Genomic DNA, 19255 nt, shown 5'->3' on the forward strand with positions numbered 1-19255 from the left:
TTTGCACTCGTGAATGCCACGACATGAATGTATATTTTAAATATAACCTGTCATTGTAAAGCTGAGAGAAGTCATGTAGGTTTGCAATTGGGATCCGCAGACATGTTACTTGACAAAGGGAATGCAAAGATGATGGGTGGGATTCTGTGCTTGCTGACGCCAAAATCGTATTCGGTGATCGGGCAGAGAATCCCTTTTGATGCCGAAAGCGGGGTGGTGCCTGTTTTCGGCTGCTCCGCCCCCTCCAAAATGGCACCATCGGTGAGTACGCCGCACACCGTTAGGACAGCCTCAGGACGTCGCTCAGTACAGCGGAATAAACGTCTGCGGCCGAGGGATTGTGGGAAGAGTTGTTGAAGGAAGTGTCTGGCAGCGCATGTGCAGTCGGTGCGGCGTCTGGAAGGTGAGTGGAAGTTGCTGCTCTGCTTTGTCGTTTAGATGAAGGCCTGAAGCCATTAAGAACAACTGAATCCAGCGGCTGATTTACTGGCGAATTTCCATCGCACTTATAGCTGCACAAGATTTCGCTGTTAGATATCCGGTATTTCCTTATAGGTGCATTAATTGATCCCCTGCTGTAAATGTCAGTGGCGATTGTCTTTAATGGAAAACAATATCAGGGGCGACCTGTTATCATGCGTTACCGCCAATTAAGACCAGTTTCAGCCCAAATATTGTGCATCAGGTCTAATATGATCCTGTGATAGTCTTATTTGCTTTTGTTAGAACCTAATACTGTATGCACGTGCTTGGCTTTAGCTCTGTCTACATTTATACAACGCATTTGCTTTATTTTTTATGAGCACTGAATGTGACTTGACACAGATGCAGACCTATTTTACCCATCTGGTACACCAATGTCCTTTAGGGAAGGAAATATGCCGTCCTTCCCTGGTCTGGCGTCCATGTGACTCCAGGCCCACAGCAATGTGGTTGACGTAACTGCCCTCTGAAATGACCCAGCAAGGTCAATTCAAGGGCCATTTGGGATGGGCAACAAATGCTGGCCTTTCCGGTAATCAGATTTAATAGAGAATCATAGAAGTTTACAGCATGGAAACAGGCCCTTCGGCCCAACCAGTCCATGCCGCCCGGTTTTTACCATTAAGCTAGTCCCAGTTGCCCGCACTTGGCCCATAACCCTCTATACCCATCTTACCCATGTAACTATCTAAATGCTTTTTAAAAGACACAATTGTACCCGCCTCTACTACTACCTCTGGCAGCACATTCCAGACACTCACTACCCTCTGAGTGAAGAAATTGCCCCCCTGGGCCCTTCTGAATCTCTCCCCTCTCACCTTAAACCTATGCCCTCTAGTTTTAGACTCCCCTACCTTTGGGAAAAGATGTTGACTATCTACCTTATCTATGCCCCTCATTATTTTATAGACCTCTATAAGATCACCCCTGAGCCTCCTACGCTCCAGGGAAAAAAGTCCCAGTCTATCCAGCCTCTCCTTATAACTCAAACCATCAAGTCCCGGCAACATCCTAGTAAATCTTTTCTGCACTCTTTCTAGTTTAATAATATCCTTTCTATAATAGGGTGACCAGAACTGCACACAGTATTCCAAGTGTGGCCGTACCAATGTCTTCTACAACTTCAACAAGACGTCCCAACTCCTGTATTCAATGTTCTGACCAATGAAACCAAGCATGCCGAATGCCTTCTTCACCACCCTGTCCACCTGCGACTCCACCTTCAGGGATCTATGAACCTGTACTCCTAGATCTCTTTGTTCTATAACTCTCCCCAACGCCATACCATTAACTGAGTAGGTCCTGGCCTGATTCGATCTGCCAAAATGCATCACCTCACATTTATCTAAATTAAACTCCATCTGCCATTCGTCGCCCCACTGGCCTAATTGATCAAGATCCCGTTGCAATCCTAGATAACCTTCTTCACTATCCACTGTGCCACCAATCTTGGTGTCATCTGCAAACTTACTAACCATGCCTCCTAAATTCTCATCCAAATCATTAATATAAATCACAAATAACAGTGGACCCAGCACCGATCCCTGAGGCACACCACTGGTCACAGGCCTCCAGTTTGAAAAACAACCCTCTACAACCACCCTCTGCCTTCTGTCGTCCAGCCAATTTTGAATCCAATTGGCAACCTCACCCTGGATCCCGTGAGCTTTAACCTTCTGCAACAACCTACCATGCGGTACCTTGTCAAAGACTTTGCTAAAGTCCATGTAGACAACGTCTACTGCACTGCCCTCATCTACCTTCTTGGTCACCCCCTCAAAAAAACTCAATCAAATTTGAGAGACATGATTTTCCACGCACAAAGCCATGCTGACTGCCCCGAATCAGTCCTTGCCTCTCTAAATGCTTGTAGATCCTGATTCTCAGAATACCTTCTGGTAACTTACCTACTACAGACGTTAGGCTCACCGGTCTGTCGTTCCCAGGCTTTTCCCTGCTGCCCTTCTTAAACAAGGGCACAACATTCGCCACTCTCCAATCTTCAGGCACCTCACCTGTGGCTGCCGATGATTCAAATATCTCTGTTAGGGGACCCGCAATTTCCTCCCTAGCCTCCCACAACATCCTGGGATACATTTCATCAGGTCCCGGGGATTTATCTACCTTGATGCGCTTTAAGACTTCCAGCACCTCCTCCTCTGTAATATGCACACTTCTCAAGACATCACTATTTATTTCCCTTAGTTTCCTAACATCCATGCCTTTCTCCACCGTGAATACCGATGAGAAATATTCATTCAGGATCTCACCCAACTCTTGTGGCTCTGCACATAGATGTCCTTGTTGATCCTTAAGAGGCCCTACTCTGTCCCTAGTTACTCTTTTCCCCTTTATGTATCTGTAGAATCTCTTTGGATTCTCCCTTGCATTATTTGCCAAAGCAATTTCATGTCCCCTTTTTGCCCTCCTGATTTCCCTCTTAACTCTATTTCGACAATCTCTATACTCTTCAAGGGATCCACTTGATCCCAGTTGCTTATGTACGTCATATGCCTCCTTCTTCTTTTTGACCAGAGTCTCAATATCTCGAGTCATCCAGGGTTCCCTACTTCTACCAGCCTTGCCCTTCACTCTGAAGGGAATGTGCTTACCCTGCACCCTGGTTAACACATTTTTAAAAGCCTCCCATTTACCAGCTGTCCCTTTGCCTGCCAACAGTCTCCCCTAATCTACCTCTGCAAGTTCCTGTCTGATACCATCAAAATTGGCCTTGCCCCAATTAAGAATTTTAACTTTTGGGCCAGACCTATCATTCTCCATAGCTATCTTAAAACTAATGGAGTTATGGTCACTTGTCCCAAAGTGATCCCTCACTAGCACTTCTGTCACTTGCCCTTCCTTATTTCCCAAGACGAGGTCAAGTTTTGCCCCCTCTCTAGTCGGTCCATCCACATACTGAATGAGAAATTCCTCCTGAATACACTCAACAAATTTCCCTCCATCCAAGCCCCTAATGCTATGGCTGTCCCAGTCAATGTTGGGAAAGTTAAAGTCCCCTACTACTACCACCCTATTATTCTTGCAGCGATCTGTAATCTCCTTACATATTTGCTCCTCAATTTCCCGCTGACTATTTGGGGGCCTGTAGTACAGTCCTATCTAGGTGATCTCTCCCTTCTTATTTTTCAGTTCCACCCATATAGACTCAGTGGGCGAACCCTCGGATATATCCCCTCTAAGTACTGCCGTGATGTTCTCCCTAATCAAAAACGCCACTCCCCCTCCTCTCTTACCTCCTGTTCTATCCTTTCTATAGCATCTGTACCCCGGAACATTGAGCTGCCAGTCCTGCCCCTCCCTTAGCCATGTTTCAGTCATAGCTATAATATCCTAGTCCCATGTGCCCGTCCATGCCCTGAGTTCATCTGCTTTGCCCGTCAGGCCCCTTGCATTGAAATAAATGCAGTTTAATGTAGACTTTCCTTGCTCTCTGCCCTGCTTTCTCTGGTCATGCTTTACACACTCTCCCTGCCTTTTGTTTCTGTCCCCACTGACTTCCTACATCGGTTCCCATCCCCCTGCCACATTAGTTTAAACCCCCAACTGCACTAGCAAACACACCCCCGAGAACATTGGTTCCGGTCCCACCCAGATGCAGACCGTCCGATTTGTACAGGTCCCACCTCCCCCAGAACCGGTCCCAATGTCCCAGGAATTTGAAACCCTCCCTCTTGCACCATCTCTCAAGCCACGTATTCATCCTAGCTATCCTGTCATTCCTACTCTGACTATCACGTGGCACTGGTAGCAATCCTGAGATTACTACCTTTGAGGTCCTACTTTTTAGTTTAACTCCTAACTCCCTAAATTCAGCTTGTAGGACCTCATCCCGTTTTTTTACCTATATCGTTGGTGCCTATATGCACCACGACAGCTGGCTGTTCACCCTCCCCCTCCAGAATGCCCTGCAGCTGCTCCGAGACATCCTTGACCCTTGCACCAGGGAGGCAACATACCAACCTGGATTTTCGTTTGCGTCCGCAGAAACGCCTGTCTATTCCCCTTACAATTGAATCCCCTATCACTATAGCTCTGCCACTCTTTTTCCCGCCCTTCTGTGCAGCAGAGCCAGCCACGGTGCCATGAACCTGGCTGCTGCCACCTTCCCCTGGTGAGCCATCTCCCCCAACAGTTTCCAAAACGGTAAATCTGTTTTGGAGGGAGATGACCGCAGGGGATCCCTGCACTGCCTTCCTACTCTTCCTCTGTCTGTTGGTCACCCATTCCCTATCTGCCTCAGTAATTTTAATCTGCGGTGTGACTAACTCACTGAATGTGCTATCCACAACTTCCTCAGCATCGCGGATGCTCCAAAGTGAGTCCATCCGCAGCTCCAGAGCCGTCAAGCGGTCTAACAGGAGCTGCAGTTGGACACACTTCTTGCAGATCAAGGAGTCAGGGACACCAGAAGGGTCCCTGACTTGCCACATCTCACAAGAGGAGCATGACACGGGTCTGAGCTCTCCTGCCATGACTTAAACCTGAAGTTAAATTTGAACTACACTACACAGCTAAGAGAAAGTCAAAGAGAGAGAAATCACTTACCAGTCACAAGCCAATCACTTACCTGCTGGCTGTGATGACTCCGAGACTCCCTCACAGGTCTGCTTCTCTGCACCTCCTTAAGATGAGCACCAAATTACTTAACTATTTAATTAATTTACTTAACTAATTGGATTTTAAAAAAAAAATTTTTGGGTAACTCAACCCCAAACACCCAACTCCAAAAAGCACAGCCCTCACTCACCTCTTACCCGAACTCAGCCTTACCCAAACTCAGATACACTCTGTTTGCCTCCAGCACTCTGTTTCTATAGGCACTTCAGCCACGCCCTTTGTATCCTTCCTGATTTACAGTCAGCCAATAGGCCTGCTCCCGAAACTGATCTCCCGAAACTACCAGCTGACCTGCAAGGTAAGGAAGTTGTTAAGCAGTACTTACCTCACCCACGCCGCGACCTTTTAAACTGTCCCCTCTGCCTCGCAGCTCCCGCGCTTTTTCAATCTCCCGCGCTGTTTCCAAAGTCCCGGCTCTCTCTCTCTCCCGAACTACCAGCTGACCTGCAAGGTAAGGAAGTTGTTGAGCAGTACTTACCTCACCCACGCCGCAACCTTTTAAACTGTCCCCTCTGCCTCGCAGCTCCCGCGCTTTTTCAATCTCCCGCGCTGTTTCCAAAGTCCCGGCTCTCTCTCTCTCCCGAACTACCAGCTGACCTGCAAGGTAAGGTAGTTGTTAAGCAGTGGCAGACACAGTGAAACTATTTCCTCTAAATGAAGCTTAATCTTTACATTAGAGCCTGGTCATTTGATGGTGAAATCAGAAAACGTTCGGCACACACGGTCGTGGAAATCTGCAACTCTTTCCCCAAAACATAGTTCTTGGGTCAATTGGAACTTTCAAGATCAAAGCTGGTATATTTTTTGCCTTGGGTAAGTGTATCATGAGATGAGTCAAAAGGTGGGTAAATGGGAATGAGGTGCAGATCAACCATGCATGGCAGAGCATGCTTAAGGAGCTGACTGGCCTATTCCTTTGATGTTCCTTCTTCCCATGAGAATGCAGACAGTTTCTTATTCTAGGATTGACCCTTGAATCCTACTGACCTCTTATCTTATAAAGAAGCTTTTTATATGGCATCTTTTCAAAGACTTAGGCCATAAGACAGTGTTTTTCTAACTTTATTTCCTGGGACCCACTTTTACCAACCATCGGGACCCATGCTAGGTCAGATTCGTGGCCCACCCCGGCCAACCATTGCCACCCATGCTGGCCGACCTTCGCGATACACCCTTATTGTGTATCTTTAATGCGACAGATGAGCCTGCTTGGTCCTCACAATCTCAGTTGCTTTTCATTCAATGTTACAATTCCCTTGAGAACTTCAGCTAATGATTTAAGTTCTCACTGCATCCTTTGAAAAAAATCAGGCTTGTCCTTGAACTCGTCATTCTTAGTCTGTAAATGCCTTAGAAGTTTTGAGGGTTTTAAACTTTCATTTGCCAGTACTTCCCTGCATATAACACACTTTGACATCCTGATTTGCATTGGCACAATTGAAGCTATAGCTCAAGAAATCTTCTTTATACTGCTTTGTTTCAGATTTCAGTTTCTTCTTAATGGGTTGTTCACCAGAGACCCTGCAGCTCTATGTACAGCTCACACCAACACTGCTTTGTCCTGCCATGGACTCCTTTTTTGAACTTTGAAACTTTATTTCCAATTCCTGATTTTTCCAAGTTTATGACTTTTTAACTGCTGAAAATTAAAGCATTTTCAGTTGAGCGTGCTCATCCTTACATTTACACGCAAACTTTGTTTTCAATATATTCCCATTTGTTTAAAAATTTAAACAAGTATAGAAAAAAAAGTAGAATCTTGATTTTACTTTACAAACTGACATTAGACAAGATGAAGGAACTTGTCAAACTCATACAATGTCACAATATTTCTTACTAATTCCACTGCATTGCACTATCCAAACATCCAAGTCATCTCCTTCTCCATTTCCACCAAAAGCACTTATTTTCTGGTTTCCAGAGAGTTGTGACACAAAGTGATGATAGTCTAGGTTTCTTCCAGTGTTGACATGTGTCAGTTGTATTGACTGGCTTCATTTGATCGGTATTCCTTGCTGACAAACCTGGCCTGGATTCCTCTCTCTCTGTCCAGTAGCTGTTACTGTCGTCAGATGCATCCACTCAATCACAAGAGTGCAGAAAACTTCCCGACCCGTACTTCACGTCGTGGCAGTGCAAGCGGATGTTGTGCCAGCCGTTCAGCAGCTTGACTGCGGAGCTGGAGGTCACATAGTGCTGATTGGTGGTGGGGGATGAGCTGAAGCGTGCTCAGGATGAGCACCAGAGTTGAGCTCCAAGCTGGGGCCACCACCGTTAGCATTGCGCAACCGCCTGGCCGCCCAACATCCCCTGAATCTCTTCTCCCCCCCCCCCCCCCCGTGACACGGTGACCAGCACACATCCTAGCCTTGTGCCGCCCTGCCCCCTCAAATGCCGTACCAATCGGGGACTGCCCATGGTTGCCTTTCTTAAAAGCCAGTCACGGCTGTTGGAACACGCGACCGATCGCTCTGCGGCCCTCCTGACACCAGCCCTCGACCCACCTGTGGATTGTGACCCTGAGTTTTTGTTAGAACAAAGAACAAAGAAAATTACAGCACAGGAACAGGCCCTTCGGCCCTCCCAGCCTCGCCGATCAAGATCCTTTATCTAAACCTGTCGCCTATTCCCCGCCCGTTCATATATCTGTCTAGATGCATCTTAAATGATGCTATCGTGTCCGCCTCTACCATCTCCGCTGGCAAAGCGTTCCAGGCACCCACCACTCTTTGCGTAAAAAACTTTCCCCCTCTCACCTTGAAATCGTGACCCCTTGTAATTGACACCCCCACTCTTGGAAAAAGCTTGTTGCTATCCACCCTGTCCATACCTCTCATGATTTTGTAGACCTCAATCAGGTTCCCCCTCAACCTCCGTCTTTCCAACAAAAACAATCCTAATCTACTCAACCTTTCTTCATAGCTAGCATCCTCCATACCAGGCAACATCCTGGTGAACCTCCTCTGCACCCTCTCTAAAGCATCCACATCCTTCTGGTAATGTGGCGACCAGAACTGCACGCAGTATTCCAAATGTGGCCTAACCAAAGTCCTATACAGCTGTAACATGACCTGCCGACTCTTGTATTCAATACCCCGTCCGATGAAGGCAAGCATGCTGTATGCCTTCTTGACCACTCTATTGACCTGCGTTGCCACCTTCAGGGTACAATGGACCTGAACTTCCAGATCTCTGTACATCAATTTTCCCCAGGACACTTCCATTGACCGTATAGTCCGCTCTTGAATTGGATCTTCCAAAATGCATCACCTCGCATTTGCCTGGATTGAACTCCATCTGCCATTTCTCTGCCCAACTCTCCAATCTATATATTTTGCTGTATTCTCTGACAGTCCCCCTCGCTATCTTCAACTCCACCAATCTTAGTATCATCTGCAAACTTGCTAATCAGACCACCTGTACCTTTGTCCAGTTCATTTATGTATATCACAAACAACAGTGGTCCGAGCACGGATCCCTGTGGAACACCACTACTCACCTTTCTCCATTTTGAGACAGTCCCTTCCACCACTACTCCCTGTCTCCTGTTGCCCAGCCAGTTCTTTATCCATCTAGTCTGAACCCCATGCGACTTCACTTTTTCCATCAACCTGCCATGGGAAACTTTATCAAACGCCTTACTGAAGTGCATATATATGACATCTACAGCCCTTCCCTCACCAATTAACTTTGTCACTTCCTCAAAGCATTCTATTAGGTTTATAAGACATGACCTTCCCTGCACAAAACTATGCTGCCTATCACTGATAAGTCTATTTTCTTCCAAATGTGAATAGATCCTATCCCTCAGTATCTTCTCCAACGATTGAATCCCCTATGACTATAGCCCTGCCAGTCTTTTTCACGCCCTTCTGTGCAGCAGAGCCAGCCACGGTGCCATGAGCCTGTCTACTACTGCCTACCTGGTGAGTCATCTCCCCCAACAGTATCCAAAACGGTATACCTGTTTTGGAAGGAGATGACCGCAGGGGACACCTGCACTGCCTTCCTGCTCTTTCTCTGCCTTTTGGTCACCCATTCCCTATCTCCCTCACCAATCCTAATCTGCGTTGTGACCAACTCACTGAATGTGCTATCCACGACCTTAGCATTGCGGATGCTCCAAAGTGTGAGTCCATCCACAGCTCCAGAGCCGTCATGCCGTCTAACAGGAGCTGCAGCTGGACACACTTCCCGCACATGAAGGAGTCAGGGGCACCGGCCGCGTCCCTGAATTCCCACATTGAGCACGAGGAGCATAACACGGGTCTGGGATCTCCTGCCATTTTTACACTTTACCTTAACTGATTACAAATATAATATCAAATAATGAATAAGTGAAAGGAATAAAGATTTTACTCACCAATCACAATACTTACCAACACACGACGAGTTAAATTTCTCCTGGCTATTGCTAATTAACCCGTCAATCGGGTCACTGCTTTGCTGTGATGTCACTCTTCAAATTTGTCCCCAAAGACCCTGTGGCCGCTGTTTAAGCAGCGAAGCAGCTAGTTTAAATACTCATCGCTCGACTCTAGCTCTGTCCACTCCAACAACTAAATTCCCGCCGAAAAGATTCGAATCCGCGAAGCAGCTAGTTTAAGTACTCACCGCTCGACTCTGTAGCTCCGCCCACTCCAACAGCTGAATTCCCACCGAAAAGGTGAAAATGTTCACACGAAAGCCTGAGTACAAGTAAAAAGAAAACAGTTTATTATGTCAGAATTCTGGGAGAGAAGGCCTGAGACTCCGCAGCATATTGACAGCACCTTTTCTCGAGCTGTGGCTCACACGGGTTAATATACAGATTCAAGGGGCAGATTCTTATTTACATGTAATCAATCAACTATATTCGAGTCACACTTTATTACATGCAGTCAATTAGTTTTCTTAGCATCCCAGTTATCACATATATGGTTAAAGTGGGTGTTGTCTTACCCGCCCCTAACTTCATACAGAAGTCATTCAAAACTAACACAAAGGATATGTCCTGTAGAGCTGTGGACCTTGAGCTTTATCAAGGATACATTGCATGGCTTGTTCTGTGAAGCTGTTATCAGCGGCTGCTGGGATACTCCCTATACATACCCACGGTTGGTTCTCATGAGACAGTTTACAGGGAATGTGGCTTGTTCAGCCATTTTGTGTCTTTTCTGATATTAACAGCATTGTGTATACACTATCTGTTTCTACAAATTGCCTCTTCTAAACAGGCATCTAAGCCAATGAGTACCTTTTGTCTCATCAGAACTATTCAAAGTAATATAGGAGCACAAATGTAGTTACAGGGCCACCTATAATTTATATCATAGTCCAGTATCAGAAAATGCCCTCCAACAATAATCCTCAACTCCGCTTTCCTGCCTTATCCCCATACCCCTGGATACCCTTACTGATTAAAAACCTGTCTATCTCAGTCATGAACATACTTAACGACCCAGCCTATAATTGCTCTGTGGAAAAGAAATTCACAGATGTGCTGCCCTCTGAGAGAAGAAATTCTCCTCATCTATGTCTTAAATGGCGACCCCTTACTCTGAGATTATGCCCTTTGGTCCTAGACTCTCCTACAATAGGAAACATTCTTTCAGCATCTAACCTGCCATTTGCCTTCCCATGCTAGCATTTTGTAATTTATGCAAGAGGACCCCCAAATACCTCTGTGCTGCAGTTTTCTGCAGGCTTTCTCATTTAAATAATATTCAGCTCCTTTATTTTTCCTACCAAAGTGCATAACCTCAAATTTTCCAACATTATAATCCATCTGCCAAGTTTTTGCCCAGTCACCTAACCTGTCTATATCACTCTGTAGACTCTTTGTGTCATCCTCACCACTTGCCTTCTTACCTACTTTTAGAACTTGGAAATAGTGCATTCACTTCCCTCGTCCAAGTCATTAATATATATTTTAAACAAATGTGGCCCCAGCACAGATCTCTGTGGCACTCCCCTAATTACAGGTTGCAAATGCCCCTCTTATCCCAAATCTCTGTCTTCTACCATTTAACCAACCCTCTATGCTAATATACTACCCCAACACCGTGGGCTCTTATTTTATTGAGTAGCCTTTTGTGTGGTACCATATCGAATACTTTTTGGAAATCCAAGTGTATTACATCTACTGGTACATTTATCCTGCTCATCACCACCTCAAAGAATTCTAATAAATTTATCAAATATGATTTCCCCTTCAGGAAGCCATGCTGGCGATGCTTGATTATCTTATGTATTTCTAAAAGCATGCTTTATAATCTTGGACGAATACTACCAATGCATCCACTATCTCTGTAGCTACTTCCTTTAATGTCCTGGGATTGCAACCTAACTGGTAACATAGAACATAGAACGATACAGCGCAGTACAGGCCCTTCGGCCCACGATGTTGCACCGAAACAAAAGCCATCTAACCTACACTATGCCATTATCATCCATATGTTTATCCAATAAACTTTTAAATGCCCTCAATGTTGGCGAGTTCATTACTGTTGCAGGTAGGGCATTCCACGGCCTCACCACTCCATGTGTAAAGAACCTACCTCTGACCTCTGTCCTATATCTATTACCCCTCAGTTTAAAGCTATGTCCCCTCGTGCCAGACATTTCCATCCGCGGGAGAAGGCTCTCACTGTCCACCCTATCTAACCCCCTGATCATTTTGTATGCCTCTATTAAGTCTCCTCTTAACCTTCTTCTCTCCAACGAAAACAACCTCAAGTCCATCAGCCTTTTCCTCATAAGATTTTCCCTCCATACCAGGCAACATCCTGGTAAATCTCCTCTGCACCCGCTCCAAAGCCTCCACGTCCTTCCTATAATGCGGTGACCAGAACTGTCCGCAATACTGCAAATGCGGCCGTACCAGAGTTTTGTACAGCTGCAACATGACCTCCTGACTCCGGAACTCAATCCCTCCACCAATAAAGGCCAACACTCCATAGGCCTTCTTCACAACCCTATCAACCTGGGTGGCAACTTTCAGGGATCTATGTACATGGACACCTAGATCCCTCTGCTCATCCACACTTCCAAGAACTTTACCATTAGCCAAATATTCCGCATTCCTTTTATTCCTTCCAAAGTGAATCACCTCACACTTCTCGACATTAAAATCCATTTGCCACCTCTCAGCCCAGCTCTGCAGCTTATCGATGTCCCTCTGTAACCTGCTACATCCTTCCACACTGTCGACAACACCACCGACTTTAGTGTCGTCTGCAAATTTACTCACCCACCCTTCCTCTAGGTCATTGATAAAAATGACAAACAGCAACGGCCCCAGAACAGATCCTTGTGGTACTCCACTTGTAACTGAACTCCATTCTGAACATTTCCCATCAACCACCACCCTCTGTCTTCTTTCAGCTAGCCAATTTCTGATCCACATCTCTAAATCACCCTCAATCCCCAGCCTCCGTATTTTCTGCAATAGCCTACCGTGGGGAACCTTATCAAACGCTTTACTGAAATCCATATACACCAACTGCTCTACCCTCGTCTACCTGTTCAGTCACCTTCTCAAAGAACTCGATAAGGTTTGTGAGGCATGACCTACCCTTCACAAAGCCATGCTGACTATCCCTGACCATATTATTCCTATCTAGATGATTATAAATCTTGTCTCTTATAATCCCCTCCAAGACTTTACCCACTACAGACGTGAGGCTCACCCGTCTATAGTTGCCGGGGTTGTCTCTGCTCCCCTTTTTGAACAAAGGGACCACATTTGCTATCCTCCAGTCCTCTGGCACTATTCCTGTAGCCAATGATGACATAAAAATCAAAGCCGAAGGTCCAGCAATCTCTTCCCTGGCCTCCCATAGAATCCTAGGATAAATCCATCAGGCCCTGGGGATTTATCTATTTTCAGCCTGTCCAGAATTGCCAACACCTCTTCCCTACGTACCTCAATGCCATCTATTCTAATAGCCTGGGTCTCAGCATTCTCCTCCACAACATTATCTTTTTCCTGAGTGAACACTGACGAACAATATTCATTTCGTATCTCGCCTATCTCTTCAGATTCCACACACAACTTCCCTTCCCTGTCCTTGACTGGTCCTACTCTTACCCTAGTCATTCGCTTATTCCTGACATACCTATAGAAAGCTTTTGGGTTTTCCTTGATCCTACCTGCCAAATACTTCTCATGTCCCCTCCTTGCTCGTCTTAGCTCTCTTTAGATCCTTCCTCGCTACCTTGTAACTATCCATCGCCCCAACGGAAACTTCACACCTCATCTTCACATAGGCCTGACCTCTAGACTCTCATTTTCCCGTACCCTAAAACTACAATCCAGGTTCCCATGCCCCTGCTGCATTAGTTTAAACCCCTCCTTCTTCTTCCTCTTCCTCTTAACAAGAGATTCCACTTCTTTGGTAAACCACGGTTCCCTCGCTCGACGCCTTCCTCCTTGCCTGACCGGTACATACTTATCAAGAACACGCAGTAGCTGATCCTTGAACAAGCTCCACTTATCCAGTGTGCCCAACACTTGCAGCCTACTTCTCCACCTTATCCCACCCAAGTCACGTCTAATGGCATCATAATTGCCCTTCCCCCAGCTATAACTCTTGCCCTGCGGTGTATACTTATCCCTTTCCATCATTAACGTAAACGTCACCGAATTGTGGTCACTGTCCCCAAAGTGCTCTCCTACCTCCAAATCCAACACCTGGCCTGGTTCATTACCCAAAACCAAATCCAACGTGGCCTCGCCTCTAGTTGGCCTGTCAACATATTGTGTCAGGAAACCCTCCTGCACACACTGTACAAAAAACGACCCATCTAATGTACTCGAACTATATCGTTTCCAGTCAATATTTGGAAATTTAAAGTCTCCCATAATAACTACCCTGTTACTTTTGCTCTTATCCAGGATCATCCTCGCCATCCTTTCCTCTACATCCCTAGAACTATTTGGAGGCCTATAGAAAACTCCCAACAGGGTGACCTCTCCTTTCCTGTTTCTAACCTCAGCCCATACTACCTCGGAAGATGAGTCCCCATCTAGCATCCTCTCCGCCACCGTAATACTGCTCTTGACTAGCAGCGCCACACCTCCCCCTCTTTTGCCTCCTTCTCTGAGTTTACTAAAACACCTAAACCCCGGAACCTGCAACATCCATTCCTGTCCCTGCTCTATCCATGTCTCCGAAATGGCCACAACATCGAAGTCCCAGGTACCAACCCATGCTGCCAGTTCCCCTACCTTATTTCGTATACTCCTGGCATTGAAGTAGACACACTTCAAACCACCTACCTGAACACTGGTTCCCTCCTGCGACGTCAAATCTGTGCTCCTGACCTCTATACTCTCATTCTCCCGTACCCTAAAACTACAATCCAGGTTCCCATGCCCCTGCTGCATTAGTTTAAACCCCCCCAAAGAGCACTAACAAATCTCCCCCCCAGGATATTTGTGCTCCTCAGGTTCAGATGTAGACCATCCTGTCTGTAGAGGTCCCACCTTCCCCAGAAAGAGCCCCAGTTATCCAGACATCTGAATCCCTCCCGCCTGCACCATCTCTGTAGCCACGTGTTTACTTGCTCTCTCTCCCATCTCCTCATCTCATTATCACGTGGCACAGGCAACAACCCAGAGATAACAACTCTGTTTGTTCTAGTTCTGAGCTTCCATCCTAGCTCCCTGAAAGCCTGCCTGACATCCTTGGCCCCTTTCCTACCTATGTCGTTAGTGCCAATGTGGACCCTTCCCTTCTGAGCAACAGGGACAGACTCCGTGCCAGAGGCCCGTACCCCATGGCTTACCCCTGGCAAGTCTCCCCCCACAAGTATCCAAAGCGGTATACTTGTATCTCAGGGGAACGACCGCAGGGGATCCCTGCACTGACTGCTTCTTCCCAGTCCCTCTTACAGTTACCCATCTATCTCCAATCTTTGGTGTAACTAATTCCCTGAAGCTGCTATCTATGACCCCCTCTGCCTCCCGAATGATCCGAAGTTCTTCCAACTCCAGCTCCAGTTCCCTAACTCGGTCTTGGAGGAGCTGGAGATGGCAGCACTTCCTGCAGGTAAAATCAGCAGGGACACTAATGGCATCCCTCACCTCAAACATCCTGCAGGAGGAACATTGCACTCCCTTCCCTGCCATCCCTCTAACTTTCAACCAAGATCTGGCTAACAACTAAATTAAAAAAAAAAAAATAATAATAATACAATATGGTACTTACCTCACACCAATGGGTTTTATTATTAGGTTAAAGGAGGAGGGCGGGTGGGAGACACTACACGTGTAGTGTCTCGGGTTTCCTCTCCACCAGAATTTATTGGTGAGGGACTTCCCAGAAGTCGGCGGGTCGAACTCCCTGTTCCCGCCTTAGAAAATAATTTTTTTTTAAAATACACCAGCAAAGAGGAACAGAAACGGGACCAGGTAAGTGTTTACTTAAATACTCACCCACCAGCAGCCTCTGCTCCTGCTGAAACTCCAAGAGATGCTCCTGCAAGGTAAGTTATTTTAAACTTCAATACTCACCCACCAGCAGCCTCTGCACTCCGCTCCCGCTGAAACTCCAACATATCGACCTTTAGCCCCACTAATTTCACAAGTACTTTTTCCTTATTGATTGCTATTGTATTTATTCCCCAGCGCCATCCGCCCCATGAATATTTTAATATTTTTGGAATGTTATTAGTCTTCCACCATGAAAACTATTGCAAAGTATTTATTTAACTCCTCTGCCATTTCCTGGTTCCCCATTATTATTTTGTCAGTCTCATTCTCCAAGGGGCCTATGTTCACTTTGGCCTCTCTCTCTTCCTTTTTATATATTTAAAGACGCTCTTGCTGTCCATTTTTATATTACTTGTTAGTTTACCCATATAGTTTATCTTCTCTCTTTTTGGTAATCTTTTATTGTTTTTTAAAAAACTTTTCCAATCCTCTCTCTGACTTACGACTGATCTTTGTCATATATGATTTTTCTTCCTTGATTAACCATTGTTGATTTATTGCCTTCCTTGGAATCCTTCCTCACTGGATACGTCTTTGTTGTGAGTCATGAACTATTTTCAGAAATGCCTATTCTTGATCAACCGTCTCTCCTACTATGCTCCTATCCCAGGCCATTCCAGCCAGCTCCCTCCTCACTCCTTTATAGTTATACTTATTTAAATGTAGCACAGTTGTTTTTGACCCAAGTTTCTCACTCTTAAATTGAATACTAAATTCTACCATGTTATGGTCACTGCTTCCTAAGGGATCTTTTACTCTGAGATTATTTATTAAACCTGCTTCATTACACATTACCAAATCCAAAATAGTCTGATCCCTGGTTGGATGCACAACATATTGTTCCAGGAAACTGTCCCAAATACATTCTATGAATTCTCCCTGATGGCTCCCTCTGTCAATTTTATTTCCCCAATCTACGAGAAGAAGTCTTTTTTATATGCCTTTATTATCTCCTGATTTATTCTCCATCCTACTGTTAGGGGGCCACTGGTGTCTTCTTCCCCTAGTTATTTCTACATGGATTCTACATCTTCCGATCCAAGATCATTTCTTGCTATTGTACTTATTTAATCTCGTACTAACAAAATTACCCTACCACCCTTTCCCTCCTGTCTGTTCTTACAAAAACTCAAGTATCTCTGAATATTTAATTCCCAGTTTTGGTCTCCTTGTAATCATGTCTCTGTAAGGAAAATCACTTATTGTCGCAAGAAGTCTTCAAATGAAGTTACTGTGAAAAGCCCCTAGTCGCCACATTCCGGCACCTGTTCGGGGAGGCTGGTACGGGAATTGAACCCGTGCTGCTGGCCTTGGTCTGCTTTACAAGCCAGCTCTTTAGCCCACTGTGCTAAAGCAGCCCAGGTGGCTATAAAATCATGCCCATTAACCTTAATTTGTGCCGTTAATTCATTTATTTTGTGCTGAATGCTACAGGCATTTAAATAAAGAGCCTTTATTTTTGCCTTGTTACCCCCCCCCCCCCCCCCCCCCCCATGGATTGCTTTTTTAACGTTTGTATAACCTCACACTCTGGGTATCATTGCCTAAATAGCTGCTTTGTAATGCTGCCATATGCTTTTGCTTTGTTAGTCTACCTATCCCCTCTAGAGAACCGTCCCGTCCCCCCCCCTCTATTTAGTTTGAAGCCTTCTCTACTTCCCTAGTTATCTGGTTTGCAAGAAAACTGGTCCCAGCACAGTTCATATGTCAGCCATCCCAATGGTACAGCCCCCACCTTCCCTTGATCCCAGTACCCCAAGAACTGAAATCCACTTTTCCCACATCAGTCTTTGAGCCACGTATTCATCTATCTAATTTTCTGTACCCTATGCCAATTTGCATGTGGTTCAGATAATCAAGAGATTATAACCTTGGAGTTTCTATTGCTTAATTTAGTGTTTAGCTCCTCAAACTCTATGCAGATCCTCTATCTATGTTGTTGGTACTTACATGGACCACAAGAACGAGATTATCCTACTCCACGGGGGTGCCATCTGATGGTTAGGGTTAGGACTGTTGCCTCACGGCGCTGAGGAACCTGGTTTGATCCCGGCCCTGGGCTACTGCCCATGTGGTGTTTGCATATTCTCCCCGTGTCTGTGTGGGTCTAACCCCCACAACCCAAAGAGTTGCAGAGTTGCAAAAAGTGCAGAGTAGGTGGATTGGCCACTCTAAATTGCCCTTTAATTGTAAAAAAAAAATTTTAAACTTAAAGAAGGGTGTAACTTTGCAAATTCTAAACCTTTCGCATCACCCCTAATTCTAAGGAGGTTTGAAAGATTATGACCAGTGTCTGCAATTTCCACCTTGATTTCCCTCCGTATTCTTGGATAAATCTGATTCGGTCCTAGTGACTTCATCAACTTTTATGTCTAGCCATCATCACGACCGTGTAAAAGGCGTTTCTTCAAAGTGATCCATGATCTAAGAATTTGCGTGTGATATTGTGATTCAGTTAAAAAATGACCCAACTTAAACAGTATAAAGGTTAGCTTATGAAGCTACTGCTGAAAGTTACTTAAGTAAAAGTGGTAAAATTAACTAAAATACAGATATGATGAAAAGTAGATAAAGGAAAAAAGATACTTAAAATGTGATTTTAAAATCGGTCACTGTGAGATATCGTTATGGGCTCATTGCTTGAATTCCTTCTTTCCAAAGTGAACAGGAGGTTCAGTTTAGCAACTGTGATGGTTTGTGAAGTTGAAGAATTTTACTTTGTGGATGGGCTCGATAGGTAGAGCTTGGAGAGAATGAAGACTCCTTTTCTCGCTGGAGACTACAAGAACTGACACTTGAAGATTACCTTTGGTTTCTTCTCAGCAGCCCAGAGATGATTTTTCTGGAGTTACTCTGTGAAGTTCTTCACTCAAAGGGTGGTAAAGGTTTGGAACTCTCCCACAAAGAGCTGTTGAAGCTAATACAGTTATTAATTTTAAATCTGAGACAGATAGATTTTTGTTAAGCAAAGATATTGAGGGATATCAGCCAAAGGCAGGTATATGGAATCATGGTCAGCCATGGTCTCACTAAAGGGGGAAGGGGGGGACAGGCTCGAAGGGCTGAATGACCTTCTCCTGTTCCTATATTCCTAACCTTGACAGCTTATGCGAGGTTAAAGTATAGGTTCCACCCTTGTGCACAAGTTCCACCTTGTGCAGTTATGCCTATATTTGTTGTAGCTTCCAACCACTGATACTGGGACAATAAAAATGTTTATAGGTGAGAGGCATTTGCAAGCTTGCTTTTCTGTTGGTGCATAACCTGAGTCAGCTTTGGTTAATGAACTATATTTTCAAACAGCTGTCTATTGTAATTGTCAATGCATTGTAGTCTTGCTTCCAACCCAAGTTGAATGGAAAGACTGACATTTCCTGTTGTTTGACATGTGGCGCTCAAAGCCACAGTACATTCCCATAAAAACAATGTCCATTGCACGGATTTCTGAGGGGAAGGGCATCCGTGAACCCACAGCAGCATGTGCCACACACAACGGGGCAGCACGGTAGCCTTGTGGATAGAACAATTGCTTCACAGCTCCAGGATCCCAGGTTCGATTCCGGCTTGGATCACTGTCTGTGCGGAGTCTGCACATCCTCCCCAAGTGTGCGTGGGTTTCCTCCGGGTGCTCCGGTTTCCTCCCACAGTCCAAAGATG

At 45.4% G+C, this 19255-nt stretch overlaps 1 protein-coding gene across 4 annotated transcripts in view; it reads left to right on the forward strand.

Moving 5' to 3' along the window:
• Positions 1 to 245: 245 nt before the first annotated feature.
• LOC140425368 (cytoplasmic 60S subunit biogenesis factor ZNF622-like) overlaps positions 246 to 19255 on the forward strand; it is a 62881-nt gene continuing 43871 nt past the window's right edge. Inside the window, exons 1-2 of one of the 4 annotated variants that reach the window (XM_072509561.1) lie at positions 379 to 403; positions 5799 to 5934. Coding sequence is in view for 1 of the 4 variants with exons in the window: in XM_072509560.1 (XP_072365661.1) it covers positions 18432 to 18483 (52 nt within the window). In the remaining 3 variants the exon portion in view is untranslated. Of the gene's footprint in view, positions 404 to 5316; positions 5420 to 5798; positions 5935 to 18317; positions 18484 to 19255 lie in introns of those variants that run through there. The other 3 variants (XM_072509562.1, XM_072509564.1, XM_072509560.1) reach the window with 3 other exon arrangements.

Source organism: Scyliorhinus torazame, chromosome 6 (assembly GCF_047496885.1).
Source record: "Scyliorhinus torazame isolate Kashiwa2021f chromosome 6, sScyTor2.1, whole genome shotgun sequence".
In the NCBI taxonomy this organism is placed as follows: Eukaryota; Metazoa; Chordata; class Chondrichthyes; order Carcharhiniformes; family Scyliorhinidae; genus Scyliorhinus; species Scyliorhinus torazame.